Genomic DNA, 24183 nt, shown 5'->3' with positions numbered 1-24183 from the left:
GTTTCCAAGATGTCACAAACAGCCGGTCACAAGCAGTTTAAGGCTTAATTAGGCAATTATTCACCATCTGCATAGCAATGTACAACCCGTAGAACCCTATGCACATGTTCGTAGTGTGTGATGAAGTAAAACTGATCTCTTTAGGCCAAGTCTTCGCGAATTATTATGAAATGTTGGACCCAACTTGATACTTAAAAAAACCATTTTTTAAACAAAGTTTTGATGAAGGTATACTAAAAAGCCTACATTACAACACATCGCATATATTTTATGAAACTATCCTAACAAAATCAAGTTCACGGCACATTGCAGATATGCTTATCTTGAAAGCAAAAAAAATGAACTTATGATACCCCAGGTAGCCATCATTGTTCTATTACCGGAAGGGCATAAGAAATGGTTCGCTGTGTGCCTTCAACGACAGCACCCTGAATGACAGGATGCATGGATATGGTTTTGAAAAAGTAAAATAACAATAAATGGTGATGATATTCAGCTATTAAAGACTTAAATAGTCGCGCAATGTCGTCGGGAACCCAAAGGGCTCAGGGAAAACTCGACTTTCTGACTCTTTTTCGCTACATAAGCGCCGCATGCCAAGTAATTACGCTCATAACAGATTGTGCGCTGTATGGTGCGCCAACGTTCCACATGAGGGTAGGACCACATACGACACCTTCGAAGCTTTTTTTAAGGGTTAATAATAGCTCTCATTAACGTCTTCAGTGTGTATTGCGCTACGACAGCCGCTAGAAGGAGCAGCCGTAGCACAACGAAGACAAATACTTCCAGCGATCTCCGATAAACCCCGTGTACGGTCATGCAGAAGACTTATCCTGCGTCCGGGATATTTAACCATTTGACGACCGCAGGTGAGTAGAGTCGTCGCGAGGTTTTCGCACAAAATGACCGATGACTACTGTACGTGTCAGCAACGAAAATGGGCCTCTTATAGAACCAATGAAGACTATATACTATCCACACTTGTGTTTGATGGCACTGCATGGCCACACTTGTCCACGTTGAGACTTCTGTGTCTCGCTCCTTATGTTATCGCTATTTCGCACTGTTTTTCGCACAGTGAAGTCAACTTTGAGAGATTCGTTTCTTCGCACTTCGTGGAGTAGAGGAACCCTACTGAATGGAAAAATGGTACCGTTTTATTAAAAAAATGAAAGTTGGAAGTATTTTTCAATAACTTTATGACGTTTTTTTCTCGTTTCTTTCGGTCGCGAAAAGTTTCAAGTTTCATAGCATTGGCTAATATCCGACATCCTCGACGCCACATTCCTTCATTTGACAACTATTCTCTGCCTTTTGTAGGTTTAATCAGCCAGCAGTTACCGGCCCCGCTCATTCCAGGACCTGTCAGCTTAAAGTTATTAGAAGTCAGGCCATCTGAGACTTGGGATGGTGCGTTTTGCGGTCTGATAACATCACTATCCTACCAAAGCCTAGGCGTGCATATGCACAAGAGATCAAAACTCTGCAAACAACATGAAGTTTGTGGTGTCTCTTCCCTTGAACATGTTTTCATGCGCCTTCTTGCTGTATTATCCTCACGAACTAGCTCAGCTTTTCATCGTTTTAAGGTAACAGTGTTGCCCTGTATCCTGGTGCCATAGCGTTGCACCGGTCTTTTCACGTTTTTCACAGCTCCATGCGTGGTCCTGAACGTGCCCTCAAGCTTCTATGTAGGCCTCCCATGTTTCTGCCTCTTATGTTACTGAAAGCGAAAATACAATGCCTACACATGTTTCGTAGCACTCGACAAAAAAATGACAGGGGTGACATGATGTGTACAGAGAGCATACAGATCGAAATGGACTTGCCTTGGTGATATTGCTACGTAGCTGACGTATCAGCGGTCAGAAGACGACAACGAGGAAGTGGTCTGTCGGTTGTGCGTGCTGCTTTCATCTTAGTCGACGCCATACACATCAGTTTAAATATATATTTTAAGTATACACGCCTCGTGTCAATTTCACGTAACATCTTTGTGGTGGACGTGCTGGGTACTTCCCCGTCTTCATCACGAAGCTCCGCAACGGCCGCATCATCATAGGTCCAACCATGTCACAGGTTGAACAACCATCGTCTTCGCCACCTGCCCCTACCGTGACTTTTACATACGTCGTTCTACCTCCTGCTCGTGATCCCGGTGTATTTTCCGGTCAGAATGTCGTTGACGTCGACAAATGGATCAACCGGTACGAACAGGTCAGCGCAAGCTATAGGTGGGACCCGACTCTTATGCTTGCCAATGTGCTTTTTTACCTCAATGGCCCACCGCGAGTGCGGTTTGAGACGCACGAAGCGGAGATCACGAGCTGGGACTCCTTTAAAAAGAAGATCCGCGACCTTTTTGGCGACACCGTTGGGCGGCAGATCGCAGCGCGGAATCAACTGGCGGCTCGTGTACAGAGGTCGACGGAGTCGTACGTCGCATACATTCACGACGTCATCGCCCTATGCCGCCAGATTGACGAGCACATGAGTGAGTCGGAGAAAGTGGCCCATGTGCTGAATGGCATAGCAGACGACGCATTTAATCTTCTTGTTTATAACAACTTTGCCACCGTCGACGCCATCAATAAAGAGTGCCGGCGGTTCGAAGAAGCCAAGAGCCACCGTTTTACTCAGCGATTCACCCGGCTGCCCAACAGGGCCGCGACCTCATCGTGTGAAGTCGCCCGCCAGTCCCCCACGTATGACAACGTCACCCGCAATGTTCGTCGGGAAATCGAAGCCGCCTGTCCGGCTTTTCTTCAGCCACCCGTTTTCGCAACGCTCGCCTCTGACCAACAACAGCCGTCAGTGGCGTTAATACAAGCTGTGGAGAGGCAGGAGTTTGCGAACCTCGGACTTCCATCAGCATGTCCCTTGACTCGCCCTGTAGTCCCGTCCTACTCCCGAGGACACGCTCGCTGTTCACCTCCAACAATGCCCTTCGGTAACCCTTCGGAATGGCGAACACCCGACGACCGGCCAATTTGTTTTTCCTGCCACCAGCCTGGGCACGTTTCTCGCTCTTGTCGCCGCCGTTGGTCAAACCAACCACGTCAGACTTTCTCTACCTCAGCGCTCATGCATCCGACGTCCCCTCGACGTTCAGTCGCCGCACCCTTCAATTTCTATTCGTCGTCATCTTACGAGCCTTCCACTGACACCCCTTTGCCTGGTCGCCGCTACCCTGACGCCCCTTCGTCCGGTTGCCGCAGCTCTCGCTTCCCGTCGCCGCTACGTCACCAATCCCGCTCTCCGCCACCTCGGCGCTTTTCCTCGCCGAGCTTCTCTGGACGACCACAGCAGGAAAACTAGATATTGCAGCTTATAGAGGTGAAGCTGCAATACCAATGACGGCCGAAAATCTTCTACTGACGCTTCCCACGCACCATAGCCTGCTTGAAGTACAAGTCGACCATGTTCCTGTGACCGCCCTCATTGACACAGGTGCTCACCTGTCTATTATGAGTGCTTCTCTACGCTGCCGCTTACAAAAGATTATGACGCCATCTACGACGCAGGCAATACGTGTTGCCGATGGTGGTACTGTACCAGTAATCGGAATGTGCACCGCTCGTGTCAGCATTGCCGGTCGTCACGCCGTTGTCCTTTTTGCCGTGCTAGCCTGCTGCCATCATGACCTCATACTTGGCCTTGATTTCCTTTCGGCACACTCGGCCTTAATTGATTGTTCGTCTGGTACCCTCAGCCTTGATCTACCAACCTTTGCCGACTACTCTGCAAAGCCCACCAGCCGCTTGAGCCCAACCACTTTCGTTCGCCTGCCACCTCGAGCCGTCACGTACGTGTCTTTGTCATCGAACCCTCCCGTTCCTGACGGTGATTATATCGTTACGCTAATTACGGACGTTCGGCTCACGCGCAGTGTTACTGTGCCCTATACCATCGCGACCATAGTGGATGACTGTGCGTTACTTCCGCTCCTTAACTTTGGTTTCACCCCTCAAGTGTTGCCCTGCCAGATGTCTCTAGCCCAGCTAACTGCCATAACAGAGGATGATGTCAGTGTTGTCGCTGTATCTGCTCTTCATCGAAGCGCAGTCTCACGGTCACCCAGCTCAGACGATGGTATTTTTCGAAACATGATTGGATCGGAGCTGTCGCCTCACCAGGCCGACGCTCTCTGCCAAGTTTTGGCCTCATACAGTGACATTTTTGACACCGACGATTGTCCCTTGGGCCAGACTAAAGTTGTCACTCACCGAATCAACACTGGTGACTCTGCGCCCATTCACCGTCGACCGTACCGCGTGTCAGCGTCCGAGCGAGAAGTGATTCAGAAAGAAGTGGCCAAAATGCTTAAGAAAAACGTAATCGAACCATCAACGAGCCTTTTGGCATCTCCCGTGGTATTAGTAAAAAAGAAAAACGGCTCATGGCGTTTCGGCGTGGATTATCGCTACCTCAACAAAATTACCAAAAAAGACGTGTACCCTCTACCACACATTGACGATGCCCTTGATTGCCTCCATGGCGCCACTTTCTTTTCATCTCTCGACCTCCGATCTGGCTACTGGCAAATTGCTGTAGATGACATGGACCGAGAAAAGACCACCTTCGTTACCTCTGACGGTCTTTACCAATTCAAGGTCATGCCATTCGGGCTCTGCAACGCTCCAGCGACCTTCGAGAGACTGATGGACACGCTCCTACAACGATTTAAAGGGTCGACATGTTTGTGTTACCTGGAGGACGTGATCATTTTCTCACCTACCTTTGCAACCCACCTTGAACGCCTTTCGACCATTCTATCCATATTTCGACGGGCCGGCCTGCAGCTCAATTCCTCCAAGTGCCACTTCAGTCTTCGTCCGATTGCCGTATTGGGTCACCTTGTTGACGCTGCCGGCGTACGGCCAGACCTGGCGAAAGTACGCGCTGTGACAAAGTTCCCTGTCCCACGCTCTGTCCATGATGTTCGCAGTTTTGTGGGCCTCTGCTTCTACTTTCGCCGGTTCCTGAAAAACTTTGCGGCACTCGCACGGCCACTCGCTGACCTTCTCAAACAAAACGTCCCATTTTCTTGGGGCCCTCCTCAAGCGAACGCCTTCTCTCAGCTAAACACCGCTCTAACGACACCTCCTATTCTTGAACATTTCGACCCCGATGCAACCACAGAAGTGCGAACAGACGTGAGTGGTCATGGAATTGGTGTAGTTTTGGCACAAATTCAGCGGGGCAACGACCGTGTAATCGCGTACGCAAGCCGTCTGCTTTCTAAGTCTGAACGCAATTAGTCTACAAGAGAACGGGAATGTCTCGCTCTTGATTGGGCGGTTTCGAAATTCCGTCCTTACTTGTATGGCCGCCTTTTCCGTGTCATCACAGATCATCACGCGCTGTGTTGGCTTTCTTCTCTGAAGGACCCCACTGGACGACTTGGTCGTTGGGAATTACGCATACAGGAGTATTCCTACTCGGTTGCTTATAAGCCTGGACGTCTCCATCTGGACGCCAATTGCTTATCCCGCTACCCTGTTGATCAGCCCGACGAACCAGACATCGAGCCTATCCTCAGCGTCATGTCAATGTCCCAGTTTCTTCGAATTGGTGATGAACAACGTCGTGATGCTTCTCTGCGACAACTTATTGACCGTGTCGAATCTGCTCCGAACGACACGTCCCTTCGCATGTACGTCCTCCTGAATGGCACGCTGTACCGTCGTAGCCTCTAGCCAGATGGCCCTGAGGTCCTTCTTGTCGTGCCGAAAAATTTGCACGAGCTTCACGATGAACCAACTGCTGGTCATCTGGGTGTATCCCAGATGTACGACCGCGTGCGTCGCCGCTTCTTTTGGCGCAGTCTCGCCCGGTCCGTTCGCCGTTACGTGTCCTCCTGCGATAAATGCCAACGTAGGAAGCGACCTACTGCGCCCCCGGCTGGACTTCTTCAACCGATCTCCATCCCGACCGAACCTTTCTTCCGTGTTGGTATAGATCTTCTCGGTCCTTTTCCCGAGTCGAAATCGGGTAACAAGTGGGTTGCCGTTGCTATAGACTACGCGACTAGGTATGCCATCACTCGAGCGCTCCCCACCGCACCGCTATTGACGTTGCGGACTTTTTGCTCCACGACGTCATCCTACACCATGGCGCTCCTCGCCCATTACTCACGGATCGTGGCCGCGCATTTTTGTCCCGTGTGATCGACGATATTCTGCGCTCTTCCTCGACGCACCACAAGCTGACCCTTCCTACCCACCCCAAACAAATGGCCTTACCAAACGGCTAAATCGCACCCTAACGGACATGCTCGCGATGTATGTGTCCTGCGACCACCACGACTGGGACCTGGCGCTACCTCACGTGACCTTCACGTACAATCCTTCGCGCCACGACACCACTGGTTATTCACCCTTTTATTTGCTTTATGGCCGTGATCCGACGTTACCACTCGACACCTTACTTCCAACCACTACAACGCCGTCAACCGAATATGCACGTGACGCTATTGCTCGTGCCGACCACGCACGTCAGATCGTCCGCTCTAGACTTTCGGCTTCTCAAGCCACCCAGAAAGCCATCTACGACAGCCGGCATGCTGACGTTCACTTCTCACCCGGTTCTCTTGTTCTCCTGTGGTGCCCAGTTCGTCGAGTTGGCTTATCAGAGAAGTTGTTGTCTCGCTACATGGGTTCTTACCGTATCATCCGAAAGGTAACCGACGTCACCTATGAGATCATTCCTGCATCTGAGACCACAAGCCTGCCTGCAACCACACACAGTAATGTTGTGCACGTCAGCAGGCTAAAACTTTACGACCTGCCTACTGAAGACCGTAGTTAATGTGCACCGAGACGGCGCTTTTACCGCCGGGGGGGGGGGGTAATGCTACGTAGCTGACGTATTAGCGGTCAGAAGACGACAACGAGGAAGTGGTCTGTCGGTTGTGCGTGCTGCTTCCATCTTAGTCGACGCCATACGTATCAGTTTGAATATATATTTTAAATAGACACGCCTCGTGTCATTTTTACGTAACAATATATCGGTTATGGTGATCGACTGCTGACTCGTAACTCGCGAGATCGAACCACGGCCCTAACGGCCGCGTTTCAATAGAGGCGAAATGCAAGATGCCTGTGTACTTAGATTTAGGTGCACGTTTTCTCTAGTTTTCAGGGGCCATTCTAGACAGCGTTCCTCATAATTACTGAGTGCTCCCATAATGTTAGCGAACACACACAAGGACAGCAGAGAAAGAGACCAGGGCTGGGCAAAGATATATACTTTAAAACTGTATTGCGATACCATACCAGATACTCGCGCAAGATGTATTTCAGATACAAATACAAGATACTTGAGGACTAATTGTATCCAACTCTAGACTTGGCAATTGTATCTTAAGATACTCTAATACATTTGCAAGTCAGCTAGTATAGATTTATATATTGAAGCAGCAAAGCTCTATGCACAAATGAGCTCGCTTCAAAATTTTTCAAGTCTGACAACTTTCTTTAAACGCTCTTTTGCATCACGAGGACGGTTGTGTCTTTCTTATTTAAGATAGACGAGTTTCAAATCGAAACAACCTATTGGGACTTGTTTGGCTGGATAGAATGTTACATGTTTAACAGCTGTGCTGTTACTTGTTTTTTGCTTGGTATTTTGCCATTGCTCTCGCTGCATCTATGCTTGGCAACCAGCTAATGCTGGGGTCTCAAGCACAGCCCATGGTCTGCATGCGGCCCGCTTACTTAGACGTTCGCGTTAACGTACTTAGGTCGAGATTGCTCGAGTGCGATCACGGGACTGGGCCGCACCAGCAGAGATGCGTCGTGCTCATCGTGTGTTCTCTCTGGAGCGCTTTGGAGGAAGTAGACTAGAGTGTTACTGCCATAGTTTTATTCTGGTGGCTCAGTGGAAGCCATATCAGCCTGTGAACCGAAATTCAGGCCGACGTGTATTTTTCGTGGAGCAGTATTCGGTATCTTAAGATACACAATACATTACCAAATGTATTGAAAATAGAGATAGAGATACTCATTTTGCGAGTCGTATTGCGATACAAATACAGATACCCAGAGTATCTAAGATAGTACCTAAGATACATATATCTTTAATACTGTCCAGAACTTAGGGACGGAACAACCGCTAGACTTGACGTGATCATTTAATCAACATGAGGACACTATATGTGGAATTTTAATGTACACATACGCGCGCCTCTTCAAAGACAGTTTTTTTTTTCAAAAAAGAATTCAACCGCCGCCTATCTGTACTTCCCCCCACGCCCCCACCCACGTGAGTTTTGTTTGCATAGATTCTCCCTCATGATCATATTGTGGTTTTGGGACGCAAAACACCATTTTTTGTTGGAATTCATGAAGGGCCGTTGACTTAAGCAGAGACAGCATATGTGTGAGAAGCAGGAGAGAGTTGGAGCCGTTGCGGGCGTTGGATACAGTGGCGTAGCCAGGTTTGTCACACGAAACCCGTGCACCCCCTCCCCCTCCTATATTTGTTTTGGCTATGGCCTACGGAAAACAAAACTCTGCTCGAACACTGTGGCCTACCCCGCCCCCACTCCACATCAAGGAGCTGCCCCCCCCCCCCCCCCTCGAAAAAATTTGCCTGTAGCCCAGTTGGAGAACTAAAGCTGGAATAGAATCGATCTTAATTACGGAAAACAGGCTAGATCATCAGCCTGTTCCAAGTGAAATGCAAATAAATGTCATCAGCATTATTAAGTTTACTAATTAAGGCTAATCTGGAAGATGCACACCAAAAACAATGTTTACACAGACAGAGGGCTGTGCTAGCTGCAGTGAATATATTTCTAAACCCACCCTTTTGCTCAATGCCCATGCCTTTATAAGCACTATTGCTCACCCGCAGGTCGCGGTATCGAATCTCGGCCACGGTAGCCGCATTTTCGATTGAGGTGGAAATGCTTGAGGCCCGTGTACTGGGATTTAATAGCAGCCTAAAGAACACCAGGTGGTCAACTTTTTTTCTGAAGCCCTCCACTATGGCGTCCTTCATTATCATAGTCGTATCGGTACGTTAAACCCCATAAAAATGTTCATGGGTTATTTGGTCGCAATTTACTGCTGCTCCCCTTGTAGCCTACACGCGGGACTTTGTTCCGGTGACGGGCTTCCGGCTGTGGCGGCTCCAGTTCTGGGCGCTGACGTGCAAGAAGATGAGCTACTGCAAGCGCAGCTACGTGGCCATCCCCCTTCTCGTGGTGGGCATCTTCATCACGGCACTCATACGCACACTCTCCTACTTCCTCTTCAAGTTCAACCTGGCCCGGTACGTCCATCTCAAGAAGGAGCCAATAACGCCGACGGCTGCCGAGATCGGTAAGTTGCTGTTCATTGTGCCTCTAGAGATGTGCAACGCACGTTGTGTGTTCTTCTTTTTGCCTTACGCCCATGCGTATTCTCAGAAAGCTATTACGCTATCGCCTTGTTCTCAAGAAACAGATTTTACCTGGCGTGTTAACATACTGAATATACAGATGGTGTTTAAATTCAAGCTTTTCGGATTTTTTAAAACTCGGTACTGTCAAGTTCGTGAGAGCCACCTTTGCAGATAACATATGTATATAGTGGGGCACGTCGTGGGAAAACAATAATTGCTCTCAACCTCCCACGTAATTAAGATTAGGTAGTGAAATATTTGGTGTCTGCAGCAAGCAGGCATGTTTGTAAAAAAAACACAGTGCACTCGCGTTTGTGTGTAGTTCTATTCAGAATATTTCTTTTGGAATGTCTGCGGTCCCAAATAGGCTGCTTCAAATTTAAATTGCGGTTTGCATAATAACATATGAGAGACAGTGAGCACTGGCTGAAAGCTCCTCCGATAGGCTAAGATTTGTTATCGTTTCGCTGCGGGTGGGCGATAGGAAGCGATGACTGATAATCATACCAGGAGCGAAAAATGCACCGATCCTCACAGCTCTAGATGTCTAATCATGTAAACTGCAATTGAACCTTGGAGTAGGATATCTCGAAGCACGCACATGCCAAAGTAATTCTTCGATGTGGGACTGTGCACAAATTGAACTGCTTCCAACTTTTCAATTCAAACTTGCCTGAATTTGAATCAATTGTAATCTAACCTGGCTACTGAACCAAGTATTTCCGTATTTTATACATGGGTCACTGCCGAAAAGGATGTCACGTGAAGATTAGAGAAAAATATGGATACAGATATCCGAAATGACTGAATTCTTCACGCCGACTTTGGAGTATAGAGCTTTTGTTTTATGGCGTTATTTGAAAACTTAGTGACTGCATAAGTTGCCGCAAGAAAAAAAAGAATGCATGGGGTTGGTGAATTTTTTTAAGGTTAGGAAAATTTAGGAAACATAAATATACAAATCGAAGATGGCCACGTGCAGTAGGGGTCACTTGCGGTCCATGTGCCGGATGTTTGAGAGCTCTGGTCTAGCCGTCATGTTACTCGACTGGTCACCCTAAGGTTGCATGCTGGAATTCCGGACGTGAAAGCGACTTTTTGATGAAGCTAACTAGCTGGGGTCAATGTTCTTACATTTAGGGGCACGTAAAAAAACCCCAGGCATCCGAAATTTCCGGAACCCTTCAGAGAGGTGTACCTCATAATCGCATCTTAGTTTGGAGACGTTAAATCTAAAACTTTATTGACCAGTACATATAAGTGTTCTTCGACAGATTCGTTTTTGTCCTTTTATACAATCGCATTATGATTTCGGTCTTAAATACAGAAAATTTAATTTAAGAACTGGGGAAAGGGATGAAGCAAGTAAAGGTGTTAGCTCCACTAACGTGAAATATGGATAAGGGGGGGGGGGGGAGGGGTTGAAGCATGCAATGTGTTTCGGTGTTTTACAGAAAAAAACAATCTGTGCCAGTGAGTAATGAGGGGCGAATGAAGTATAATAAACAGAAGAGGAAGCAGAGAAAAGTTCCTTACCGAGGTAATTTACCGATTTGTTTGAGGGAGACTTATATGATGAAGCACTAGTTGTAGAAACCCTAAAAGCAGACACGCGAAGAAGAGTGTTTCAGCTCTACGAATGTCATCGCTACACTGCTTTGGAGTGCAACTTGCAGTAATGCGTTTTTTTACCTGCTTTTGTCTATCATTGGCCAGTGGCAGAGATTTCACCGCAAGTTGTCTTCGTGTTATACACCGCAACATACTAAAGAGCGTTCTGTCCAGGAGACAACCTGGCACTAGAAAGCAATTTATCCGGAGTAGGAGAAATGTCTGTTAATTGATGCCTTTATGCCCTGATAAGTTGTTGGATGTCTGTTTAGGTATCTGTTACCTTCATTTTTAGTGGACCGCTAGGAATTAGTGGGATTCACCCAACTTTGTTGCGCATACCCATTTGGATGGAACGTAACGACGACACGACACGCCGATAAGCCGAGACCAAAGTGCTTCGCCCCTAAAAAAAAAATGCTTGAGCTGGTGTTGACGTTGCACATTTTCACACGTTGCGAATGTGAGCACTAAATTACAAAAACTTAACTTCATAATTGAAGGTGCTTGTTTCTGTAAATGGGAACATAGAAGCTATCTGTGTAGCATGGCTGTTACGCCAACAAAGAAGTTGACCTGTTATTCACTGCAATGTCGGGAATAATCGCAGCTGAGCATGATGCGTGGCAGGGAGAGCTGTTGCTTGAACCTGCAATGCCCGCATAGTTTATGGCAGCTGGTGCCCAGCATGCAAGAGTTAAACACTAGTTAAAGAAAGTGGAGAAAAAAAACAAGCGTCTTGGGAGCAGGAAAGAATTATATTTTTGGAAACTTATTAACCATTGAGGAACTAAACATCCAACTAGGGTAAATGCGGGCACAAGAAAGCATAAAGTGAAACCTTGTTGAAGCTTACTGAACAGCCGTCAAGATTAAGATTGTTGACCAATACCAACAGCAAACAACATGCGTTGCGCCTCTCTTTGAACGCAAATGTAGCGGATCATTCCTGTTTTAACAGCTGGGCTTTCTTGGTGAGAGGAAGAGCATGGCTAAAGCTTAGTTTGTGAATAAGTAGCTTAATTAAGGTTGCGAGTTCAGCCTTGAAGAGAAAGGGTTGTGACCTGAAAAGGGTGAAGTTGAATAGAGAGAATGAGCTCACGGTGAAGCTATGGTCGGAAGGATGTGATGTGAAGCGCAGGTCAGAGCGAGAGTGCGATTGAGTGTGCTGGTGAAAGTAGTTGACCTACGCTAGCGCCTGTCCGAGCACAAGTGGTGCTGGTGAGAGATGCAGGGCTCGCCGAGAATTGCCAAAAGCGGAGAGAAAATGTGCTGATCTCACCATTCCCGCAGTTTAATCAGCCTTCGCGACGTAAACTCACTTAAAACTGAGCATAATATTGAGTAGCTGTGCAGGCACATTACAAGGAACAAAATGGTGCGTTAAAAGAATGCAAGATGAGATTATTATTTTCTAAACAAATGTTCCATACAGATGTCTAACTATTCTTGCTCTCTGGAATACTGAGAGGCTATTCACTTTATTGTGGCCTCACCTGTTTACCACGAGAATTGTGAAACTGATATGATACATATCTTTATTGCTTTCTTTCTTTCGCTCATACAGCTCTTCTACAGAGAGAACCCGCCTTCAAAGAATTCTGTAAGCTTGCTTTTTGATTTTACAGCCTTTATTTTCAGTAGATATTTATTACAGAGGGGTATTAAAGCATTATTTCTCAACAGTGATGACAAAAGGTATTTGCTAGGCCTTGATTGTCTAATGGCACCTTTGCAAACTAAGACGTCTCATGTTCTCCATAGGAAAATTATTTTTTCTGACTAACCGAATACTTTTGTTTTCTGTTAGAAGTTTTACGAAAATAGAAACCAATTATTTTGCGGCCCAAGGACTGTGCATCTACAGGCAACGAGGTGTGGGGAATTCTTGAAGAAATTTGCATGTAACCGGTAACTAACATCAGGAGTACCCAAGTGCGTCTCAATCATGCGCAGTTCACAAAATCCAAGTGATGTGATTTTACACGTTAGTTTAGCACTGCACAATTATTTTCCGACTATAAGGAACAAGAAGCTGTTTCGTAAAAATTTAGTGATTATTTGAGAAGTTATGAACTTGTTTTAGTAGGGGGTTCATTTCCGTCCTCCCTGTAGTCACACTGCAGCATATTTTCATGAGACATTGAAGAAGAATACAATCGCACTGGTACAGACCAAACTTTTCATAGGGCTAATGTTTGTCCAGGAAACTACAGAAATAAAGTAATGAACGCAAGACAGCAATCACAGTCAAAAGCTATCAGTAATATGATTGTCGGTGGAACGCGTCGCCTTCTGCATATATCGTCATAAATTCTAGTTATTGTTAGGGCTTGCGTTGACCCGAAAATAAGCTGGGCTAAGCTGGGCTACACGTTTCGTGCGTGCACGTTTTAGAATGGCCTGAAACAACCGAAAATATTCTCCGATGATGTGGCACAGCCTTTGCCGAATGGTATAGTTCTTGTTGATAAAAGCCTATATGGTCAATATAACAGAATAAACGCGCGCGGAAATCTTGAAGAGTTGTTTTTATGCGCAGACTACATGATTCGCGAAGGACCGAAGGCGGAGCTGTTCAAGTTCGACATCCAGCAAGTGCAGGACAGCGTGGTGGACCCGGTCTTCACGGTGTGTCTCATTGCCCGCATCGTTGACTCGCTCACCATCCCGCTGTTGTTGTCGATGCTAGCCGCCGCCTACGTTTTCCTGCCCACCGAGGAGACCTTCACCAAGGCCAAGGCCATTCAACTCATGACCGGCATCACGGCGTCACGCTACTGGTTCATGAGCTTCTTCATCGACATGGTGTCCTACACAATTGCCGTCTTCATCGCCTTGTTGCCCCTCTTCATCATCGATCCATGGGGACTCACCAAAAAGGCAAACATTATCCTATGTAAGCGCTGCTTCTTTATAATGGCTACTTTGTTAGTCATTGCTCTGCTTATGTATACACTTTGCCACATGTATTCCCCGCTACACTGTAAAGAAGAGAACTGAAGAAGATGCCCACCTGCTACGAAACATATAAGGTGACCTGAATGCCAAGCTACAGCTCGCAGCTTCTTCAATATTTTGAATACTTGGCACAAAGCAGAAGATTAGGCATAGAAGTTATCATGCGTAAATCTAAAGTACTGTGCAGCATTCTCGGCAGGGAACAGCGCTTTGCGATAGCTAGAGAGACGCTGGAAGTTGTAAAAGAATGTCTACTTATGGCATGTAGTAACCACCATAGCGTTTTCTAAAATTATCTGGAGGGGACTCTGTCGCTGCGATCGCTCAGTGACCATAGGAATGATGGGCAGTACACACATTTTTATAGTCTTCGTACTTGCGGGCGGCGAATCGTACTTGCGGCTTTGTTTATTGCTGTGTTTCGGATGAGTGTTGAAAGAAAGATTCAACCCTTTTCAACTTCATGACTTGATTTGGAGAAGTGTCTAAAAGAATAATGTGGTGAAGCGCAACTGCTGAAACTTCACCGATTTTTGTTTTGTGACAAAACAGCTCGAAGCCACACGAACACACACTGAGCCAAAAGCAGGTCAGAAGTACGTAGATTAGACAAATGTGTGTACTACTCACCATTCCCATGCTCGCTGAAGCGCTGTGTGTTGCAGCTCCCATAGACACTAGTGTCATAGTTCCCTCTAGTGTATATCAGGAAACTCTATGGTAATTACGGCACCGAAGCATGAGAGTGAAATAAGTAGAAGAATAAGGAAGTGGTGGATCACATCGGCAAGCATTCTCGAATCATGAATGGTAATCTACCACTAACCCTCAAGAGGAAGGTGCATGACAGCTGCATTTTGCCTATATTTACGTAGCAGAAACCTCGCGGCTTACAAACATGGTTCACCTTAAATTGAGGACGACGCAGTGAGCGATGCAAAGAAAAATGATAGGTGTAACCATAAGAGACAAGAAGTGATTAGAGTGGTTCAGGGAATAAACTGGGGCTAAAGATATCATAGTTGAAATGAAGATGAAGAAATGGACATGGGCCGGGCACGTACCACGTAGGCAGGATAACCGCTGGTCATTAAGGGTAACTGGTTGAATTCCCAAAAAACGCAAACCCACGAAGAGGAGACGTAATGTTACGTGGGTCGATGAGACTGAAAAGTTCGCAGGCGGCAGCAGAAAAGCATAACGTGGCAGCAGAAAGCACAAGACCGGGTTGATTGACGGATCAAGGGAGAGGCCTGTGCCCTGCAGTGGGCGTAGTCAGGATGATGATGATTATGATGATAATTATGATGATGATGGTGATGTTTGTGTGCGTGCGTGTTTGTGTGACCAATTTGTATATGATCGTCTTGTTAAGCACATTTATACATTGGAGATTCGGTCATTTTCCCGAGATCATTATGAAGTTCTCCTAGAACATTGATATGACTGACAGTGTTGCTAAACGCAGCAACGTATCTCGGACTGTTCTTCTTCTTTGGAGTGGCCTTTATCCCTACCTGCTACGTGGCGTCCTTTTATGTCGAGACGGCAGCAGTGGCCTACTTTGGCCTCATTGTCGAGAGCTTCATAACGGGTACGTCTAAAAATTGGTTCTTTTGATTAGGTTCATCAACTTGCCTGTACATGGCACTTCGTTTCCTAGGTATAAAGTATAATGGGCGTCTGAATGCTCCTTAGCACTGAAACGCTTTATATGTACAACTCTATGACTACCGTGAGGAAGACACGATGACCAAAGATTACGGCTGTTACATTCTCCGGCACATGCAAAAGTAACATTTTCGGTTGTCTTTGTCAAGTGTGGTGCAATAGACACTATCAGCTCTCATTTTAGCACTATTCTGTACTAATTTAGAGAGTTTTGATAGAACCAGGTTGCCATCGCCCATGTACCTAATTGCACGTTCGCACCAGTACTACCACCCACAACTTCTAACTGGGCATTTAGATATTCAGTGACAGCGCTGCTTTGCCGCTAGTGAGGCATTGAAAGTGCTGATTGAATGACGGAAACATTGAATTAATGGCGTTTCACAAGGCTGTCGTCAAAGAATATTGTATTGGTTTTTGAGGAGTGTAGCATTATCCCTGTACGCTGTAACTGCAAACGCAAAAGTGAAATTCTCAATGTTGAATGTCTGTCTTGCGACTTAATACACATAGTAGGTGTTGCTTCCCATTCTTCGTGCATTGTGTGCGAAACGCGGATAGATCTGGGGGGGGGGGGGCATCAAGAGATATGAATACCTTCACCTACGCCTTGAATAGCGGATACTTTTATCCGTGAATACTTTGTCTTGGCTAATTACAAGGCAAATGAAGCCAACGGAAACGCGTTCACGCATGAAGTTGAGGCTGAATTTTATAAGGGGAACTAATTCTAATGAACATTACAACGCTAATGTTACACTGTGATGGGCACTTTCTCTTGCGATCGAGTACAATCAGAATTGAATTTCTGGAACATGATTCGCCTTAGCATGTACGCTGGGAAAATAAGCCTGTATAGTATGAAAATTGATTGTTGGCCTAGTTAGTACGGGCTTAATGACATACTTTAGGCAAAAATATCAGAAAGACAGACTGAAAAAACGCAAAACGACAAAGACAACTGGCACCCAGAGTTAAGTGTACAACATAGACACATCTGCAGTCTTCACACGGCCTTACGCTATCCAGCTTTCAAACAATCTCTTCTCCGATACGTACAACGTCACCGACGTGTCGTTGATACACCATTCTCATTTCTTTTTATTGAATAGGCCTCTATCAACTGACGCCCAGTTATATACCTTCTACTTAGAATCTTGATCTCTTTAAGACGTGTTTCACACATGCAGGCTCTGCAATGCATAGGCAAATGCGTCAAGCCATCCTTCAATATATTTATTTCATGCTTCCTAACTCGGTCATTATTATTACAGCACCCGGTGTGCCCGATGTACCTGCCGCTTGTCCTTGGCGTCTGTTTATTCACTTTTTGTTTGTGATATTTCGCAAATAAAGTATGAGATTAAGAGCACATAGATCAAGCAAACCGACCCCGATTTGGCTCGATAGAAAAATGTGGATGGCACCTTGCTACATCTACATTAGTGGCACATCATTTGCTATTGTAGACATGCGTGTTTTTCCTTCCCAGGCACGGTGACCAGCATCGTGCTGTTCCTGTTCGACAACAGTGTGGTTCTGGCGTTGAAGGAGAAGTCGCGCTTCCACCGGGTCTTGGGCAAACTGGAACTGCCGCTACGCGTGGTGCCGAACTTCGCCGTCAACCGCGGAGTGGGCAACGTCAACAAGCGACTCCTGGGACAGCTGGTGTGCTGCAACTTGCCCATCGACCTGTTGGCCATGCTGTGCAACCACGAGTCCAGGCTGTTCGGCACGGCCCGCTTCACGCCCAACGAGACTGAATTCTGGGACCGCATGGTCGAAGGCTGTCCCGGTGAGGATTTTTCAGAACGTCGCGATACTTGCTTGGTGTAGTGCATAGTCGCCAAGTAATACTTCCCATCTCCTCTTGAGAACTGAAGTGTACAGATACACATGCAGACGCTGCCGATGTGACCATGTTATGTGACTCTTCAGAGAAATGGCTCGAAAGTTGCTTTTCGACTTGGGTATTTACACAGTCGCCGCTTTGATCGGAGGTGCTGTGCCTTGACACTGCGCACTGGTTCCTATATTGAGCAGTTCCTCAAAGAACATTCTCCTTCAGTTGGGTCTTTGTGGCAATGTTGACAAGCACTTGGTTAAATAGGGCTTATGGATTAGTAAGGACAGTAACTGAAGGCCAGCGGATATAAATCACTTTCAGGCCCACTATATTTGTTTTTCCTATCCAACAACAAGGGTACCTCAAACAGTGGAGATAACAAGTACTTAGGATGAAAACTTTTAAAGCTTCCACCAAGATTTAGCAAATCTCTATATAACGACATACTTCAATAATCACGTCACAGTAACTTGACGAAGAATACAAAAAGTGCCAGCAATAACTTTACAGTTCTGCAAGCGTGATATCTGACGCGTGTAACCAATGATAAACACTAGTTCCCACAGAAGGCAGACTGGCCAAAGCGTTGAAGCAGATTGTTAACGCGTTCAGCAGGCGAGTGTGTGTACCTTTTCAGCCGCAATCCTGACTGCGCGTTTGGCCAAGAAGGCGAGGCTTCTCGAAATTTACTGCAGACATGCCTGTATTGCTTGTAACTATATTTGTCCACTCTAAGCACGCCAGCCACCTGCACTGATCTCGCACCAATTAGGCTTCAACCGGATGTGTACACCACTTCCACCAACGCATTGCGCGTTTATTGGTAGCAGCAAAGTGGAGACATTCGGCAGGTGGGAAAAAAAATGGTCTGCGATTGACTCGATTCGCCACCTCTTTTTCCGCCTGCTTTGGTGGCCTGCAGAGGAAAGAGCTTTCCTCTGCTTTTTCCGGCGCGTCCGTTTTTGCCACTCCGACTTCGTTTTTAAGGAGCCCTAACATTCGGTGACTAGTTGCGGACATCGTTAAATTTGATCTACACCTGCGAATGGCGCTGGTCGTGAGACCATTTGCGACCGGCTAACAAAATGCGACAGATAGCGACCGATGTTCATACCTGTGTGAACCTATATTTTCTCATTGCCGCATTGATACTTCGTGTGGTCCCGTATGCCTCGCATGACCAATGCTCCATAAAATAACCTGGGGTCCCTTTTTGCCACACCCGATAGGTTCAGACATTCGCCACTTCAGTCACGCAACTGAAATATTAAGTAGAATGCGATTGAGCTTCAGGAGTCATATTGCGACTACAGTGACTCTGTGTGACCATTTGCGAGCAGTATCCTTGCGTCTGACTTGTAATAATGTTAAGTGATGGAGTGTAACATCGCGAAACGACCATATGATTAGAAGACACCGTAGTGAAGGGTTCCGGAACTTTTGAGACCACCAAAGGTTCTTGAAGGTGCACCTAAATGTACACGGGTCTCAACCATCTTCACCTCCATCGAAAACGGGTGCCGACGGAATTTGACCCCGCGACCTGTTTTTGACTCACGTGGCTGCGCGAGCTCTGCTAAAGTCGCAGCTGGGAATGATGCTTTATCATCAAACACCATGTGCTAATTCATTTTCGGAGCACTCTCTTAACCGATAAGAACGTTTCGTTTTTACTATTCTGACTCTAGCCTTCTTCACCATTGCAAGAATGCTACGATTTCAATGACGTTGCAGGTTCCTGCATAATCCACGACGTACTCAAGTCGGGCCTCGAGTGCGTGGTGAGCGCGAAGCAGACGAACGAAGAGAGGCTCGAGTTCCGCATTGACCTGCTCATCATGTTCATCACGGGCTTCGTGCTGCTGCTCGCGTGCGTCTTCCTGGACGCCAAGCTTCAGTCGCGCACGAAGTCCAGCGAACTGCTGTCGCGCGAGGAGCTACGTGCCAAGAAGCTGCAGATGAAGCACGTAGACCCCACCATCCTGGAGGAGCGCGAGCGCGTCGAGGCCCTGGTCGACGCCATGACGCACGGCGAAGAGGAAGGCCTCCTGGGACTGCTCGTCCACAAGCTCGGAAAGACGTACAGGTACCCCATTAGGTCTTGACATCTTTGGAGAAGCACCAAAGAGAGGACTAGGTTCAGCGTGTGCTAATAAACTAGCGCTTTGTACATAGACACGAAGCCACCGAGGAAGCTTGTGATGCCAGAAAAGATGCTTAGAAAAACTGGTCGCGGATTTTGACGCTGAAATTCCACATTTAAGTACGGGTGACGTTAGAAAAGCCATACGAAATGTGCCCCACGGCCCTGTATAGAATACCTGATAGCAAGCAGCCAAGTAGGTTGAAAATGGAGATTTTATACTTATGACATTTGCGACACAGTGCAGTATATTCATAACTTGAATAGGCGTCAGCTGAAAAAACAATGCCAGTGTTAGGTACTTGTATAATTTTATACCCATCACGTTACTTTCGGTATTATACAACACGTTTACGAAGGTAATTCCAAGTGTACTAAAATCCCGCGATCTTGAACAATATAACGAGAAAGCTGCCTTTAAGCGATGACCACGTAATAAGGAATTGCTTAGTACAAACCTTTTCATACAGCTTTAAACTACCAAGAGCGCATTAGTCATAGCAGAGATGTCATTGGGCTTTGGAGCATTGTAACACCAGGGAGTGTTTAGTTGTAAATATTTGTAAACATGAAAGAAGTAAGCAGGAATGATTATGTAATGATGTAAATGGGAAAGAAGTGAAGTGAATGAAATGATCACTTCCGGCTGGCAGAGTCCGAACCTGCGACCTTCGAATAACGCGCTCGATGTCATACCAACTGAGCTAAAGTGGTCATACACCCACCCACTTCGCCAGGTATGTAAGTGCATTTAAACCCCCGAATGCTCGCCAGCACCGTATGAAACACTTTTTTTTTCTATCTGCTGGTGCCGGAAAAACATGTGATTGTTTTACAAACTGGCCACTAGCGAATAACCCCTCTCATACTACCCTGTAGGCGTCCAGTCTGCCAGAGCAAAACTCGTGTGATGAATTAACAAAATAGAGGGCATTTTAAAGGCCCGTAAAATGACATCAGAAAGTCACATGTGCTTCTATGAACCTTTAGCATCATGAAAATGCCGTTCGCGGGAAATCGAACCGAGATGGCACAGTTTGCATTTCCCTCGCTTTCAGCGCAATCAGTATGGTAACGACGGTAACGATATTTCGAGTGAGCTCGTTTAGGATTAGCTAAGACAGAGAGATTTTAAACCGGGGCCACGAGAAGCGTGATTTGCGACTTTTTAACCGCTCTTATGCAAAGTTAGTACAAGATTGAATTGTTTATAAAAAAATGAAAGTGTATTGGCATAATAGACGTTTGTTTAATTTATCGATCGTTTTTAAAACTCGGCATTCGAATAATACAGTCATGTTTTTCCTGTTCCGTGAAATCTCAATTACCCAGGTTTCACTACACTATATACTAATTACAGCACACCGTAATCTGTCGAAAAGTCTGTTGTACTGATATGGCCTTTTTACGAATCTTGAAATAAGTACGGGACTCTAAGTACTTTGAGGGCATCTTTTTACGAAGTTCAAGAGTGTCTTAATGTATGGGCACCATGTGCGTTATAAAACGATTAGAAATGATTTATGTTTTCGTGATGAGTGCCTACTATAATTAGGACAAAACCTTTCAAAGGATCACCAAACAAACCAATCGAGCTCCTAATGACAATCAATACAACCGCTACTTCTGAATTTATGTTCTCACATTAAAATACAGCAACCGTTCTGTCACGCAGCCGTTTCGCGGGCCCCAAGGTCACAGGTATAGGATTCTTGGAGAGTAGCAGTGAGTTTAGCCTTTCATATATAACTACGATAGAATACACAATGGCGATCAGTGTTCTTCAATACTTCGTGTCGTTCAGATAAGCTGGCATACAGTGGGCTCTGTCGTGGAAGTACAGCGTGGATGCTATCATGTGTAATAAGTTGGCAGAGCTTTAACGCTGTATACAGAAGGACCTCTCGATCCATCGCATGACAGGTACAAAAAGGATGCATGAAGAGTAAAATTACAATTTGAATCCACGTACAGCTTCGTACTTCGCGCAGGTCGCGGAATCGAACCACGGCTGCGGCGGCTGCATTTGCGATGGAGGCGGAAATGTTGTAGGCCCGTGTGCTCACATTTGGGCGCACAATAAAGAACCCCAGGTGGTCGAAATTTCCGTAGCCCTCCACTACAGCGTCTATTATAATCATATGATGGTACTGGGACGTTAAACCCTACAAATCTATCTATCTATCTAGCTTCGTATTTGTTTTGCTTACAAAGGTTGCCGCGTGCCATACACTGCGTGCCATAATGATGGCGGGCGCCGACTTCTGGCATGACGCCGCTCTCCGTGCAACATGGAAACGCTATCACCGGCAGCGCAGCTACGCTGAAAACGTGCACACCGGCACGCGCAGTCGCTGTACGGCCTAGCCAACTACCTCCGACGTTTTGCAGCGCTAGGGTTGCGCGAGGCCTGGTCTATAGACAGAAGAATGCTGTTCTTAGCAAAACCAAAGAGATTAAAAAAATGCTGAATTGCTGGAGAGGAATTTCATTGCCCGAAAGTGAAGCCGTGCCCACCAAAGATGTCAGCCGCAGCTACCATCTTAATGGGAGCATGATAAACTGCCGCCTATGAGCGAAAAGCGCTGTCCGTTTACCTGGCACGCCCGACAAGTTCAATGACGCTGTTTTTTTTTGGGAGGGGGGGGGGGAGGGGTGGTCACATAATGCTCAAACTGTGACTTTGCGTAACTTTCCATAGTAAGCCTTAAAATCTTGGCAATTTTTATTGGCGAGTAACTCATCAGTACTCGTCTAGATGTGTTATTTCGTCGGCAACACGTATCGTTTCATTTATTGTAAAAGTATCACTGATAGATGAAAGCCGCTAGGTCTCTAGATTGCTAGCATGCTGTAAGAGGATGTTTACAAAGTCGTTGGAGGGCAAGACCTAGCTTAGCTTCTGCTGATGAGTCATTTTGAGAGTTTTCACTCCAGCAGTCTCTTCCTATAGGAGCGAAGCTTCTCAGGCTTACACGACGTCCGTTGTCAGCATCATAGCAGGTTGTCGTCAGACATAAACACAAGAAGGTGTTACATATACAGTATATAGAGCGTTCATAGTGCGCACATTTTAAACATATACCTTACGCTGTGCGTCTGTGCATCCATTCATTCGTTCGCCCTTTATACAACTCGGTGACTTCAAAGTAGACATTAGGGATTTTGACCCCGCATTGCTGCATCACCAGCATTTACTTGGTGGATCAGCTATAATTTTACATTTCCTTGGTTCTAAGGCTTGCTCATATTGTTTAAAAAATAAACACAAGGTGACAGATATCAGACAAATTCGCTTTGGAACCACAGGAAGAAACACCCTCTCTCTGATGACACCCAGCAAAATATTTAAATATGAGATAGCTATATTTGCCTATTTCACTGTATTTTTAGCCTAATTGCGTCGCAATTTTATTAAAACAGAGTAATTTAAGATATTACGAAAGACTTGTCTCTCGTAAGACCTTCTTCAGTTGGTAGCTCCAATGCTCCATGAAGTACGAAAGTACGTTTCCTATATTTCATGTAAATGGTTGCGTGATTTGTAATATGTTGGAAAGATGCGAAGTGTATGGTTTCATTACGGTCTATACTTATGCGCACCTAAATGTGTTTTTCAATCGTTGTTTCTGTGGAATATTGGACGAACGATTTGGGACTAATTCGCGTTTTCAGATGTCGCTAGCTCTCCCACACGTCGAATAATTCAATCCCTCAGTAACGTTCATGATCACACAAGGATTTGGTAACTCACTAATGTTCATGATCACACAAGAATTTGGTAACCAATCTTAAGTCGCGAAGTTTCTTTTTGTTGGAATGTTAACGCGTGATCAGTTTCATATAATACATCTAATACATCTAAATAATATATCTTGAGCCATCCCTCTCAACACATTGCTAGCACTGCATTAATTTCAGCGTAGTTTTTTTATGAATTTAGACTTCAAATACTGCACAAAAGAGAGACCTGACTCGGCAAACTACTAAAAGTCAGCCATCGCTGTTGGCAAGCTGTATATTGTATAATGCTGGCAACATAAAGAGTTACCACGCAGTCATCAATTATGTTATAAAGGTTCAGCAAAAGCTAGCTGGATGAATTTGCTTATATGCTGTGTGCGTCACAGATGCCGCAAATGAATGTAATGAAACGGCCCTATAGAGTAAAGAAGCGGGCGAGTGAATGACCCCGCATTGTGCTATTGCAGGGAGGTTTCGGTGATCGGCCAGCTCAGCTTCACCGTACAGCCGGGCGAGATATTCGGTGTCCTCGGCTTGCAGCAGTCCGGTCGCAGCACGGTTTTGGCTATTCTGGCCGGCGACCGGGAGCTCGGCCGTGGCAATGCCTACATCGAAGGCTGGGGAATCCGACGCAACCCCAAGCAGGTTGCTACTATTTTATTTGGCTCAGCTGAATGACATCATCTGCCTCGAAGTCATGACGACATTGAGGCGAAGAAATAGCCGACGCTTTTTTGGTCGCCACATTCCGCGATAAAAGTTATTCACTAAATCCCAGCCAGGTTGCGAAGTGATTCTCCACTGAATGTTTCTT

The 24183-nt window shown here is 46.1% G+C and overlaps 3 protein-coding genes across 3 annotated transcripts in view; all 3 read left to right on the top strand.

Moving 5' to 3' along the window:
- Nucleotides 1–13264: 13264 nt before the first annotated feature.
- Nucleotides 13265–15685, top strand: LOC142796206 (phospholipid-transporting ATPase ABCA3-like). Its single transcript, XM_075886372.1, has 2 exons — nucleotides 13265–13903; nucleotides 15434–15685. Exons 1-2 carry the CDS (start codon nucleotides 13552–13554, stop codon nucleotides 15583–15585), a joined length of 504 nt encoding a protein of 167 aa, XP_075742487.1. The 5' UTR covers nucleotides 13265–13551; the 3' UTR covers nucleotides 15586–15685.
- A 96-nt stretch (nucleotides 15686–15781) lies between these two features.
- LOC142796213 (uncharacterized) lies at nucleotides 15782–19590 on the top strand. Its single transcript, XM_075886379.1, has 2 exons — nucleotides 15782–17431; nucleotides 19217–19590. Exons 1-2 carry the CDS (start codon nucleotides 17338–17340, stop codon nucleotides 19585–19587), a joined length of 465 nt encoding a protein of 154 aa, XP_075742494.1. The 5' UTR covers nucleotides 15782–17337; the 3' UTR covers nucleotides 19588–19590.
- A 4050-nt stretch (nucleotides 19591–23640) lies between these two features.
- LOC142796201 (phospholipid-transporting ATPase ABCA3-like) overlaps nucleotides 23641–24183 on the top strand; it is a 25186-nt gene continuing 24643 nt past the window's right edge. The window contains exon 1 of the mRNA XM_075886360.1: nucleotides 23641–24014. The gene's annotated coding sequence lies outside the window, so the exon portion shown is untranslated. The remainder of the gene's footprint in view (nucleotides 24015–24183) is intronic.

The sequence above is a fragment of the Rhipicephalus microplus genome, chromosome 1 (assembly GCF_043290135.1).
Source record: "Rhipicephalus microplus isolate Deutch F79 chromosome 1, USDA_Rmic, whole genome shotgun sequence".
Taxonomy (NCBI): Eukaryota; Metazoa; Arthropoda; class Arachnida; order Ixodida; family Ixodidae; genus Rhipicephalus; species Rhipicephalus microplus.
This window is presented reverse-complemented; position numbering and strand designations above follow the sequence as displayed.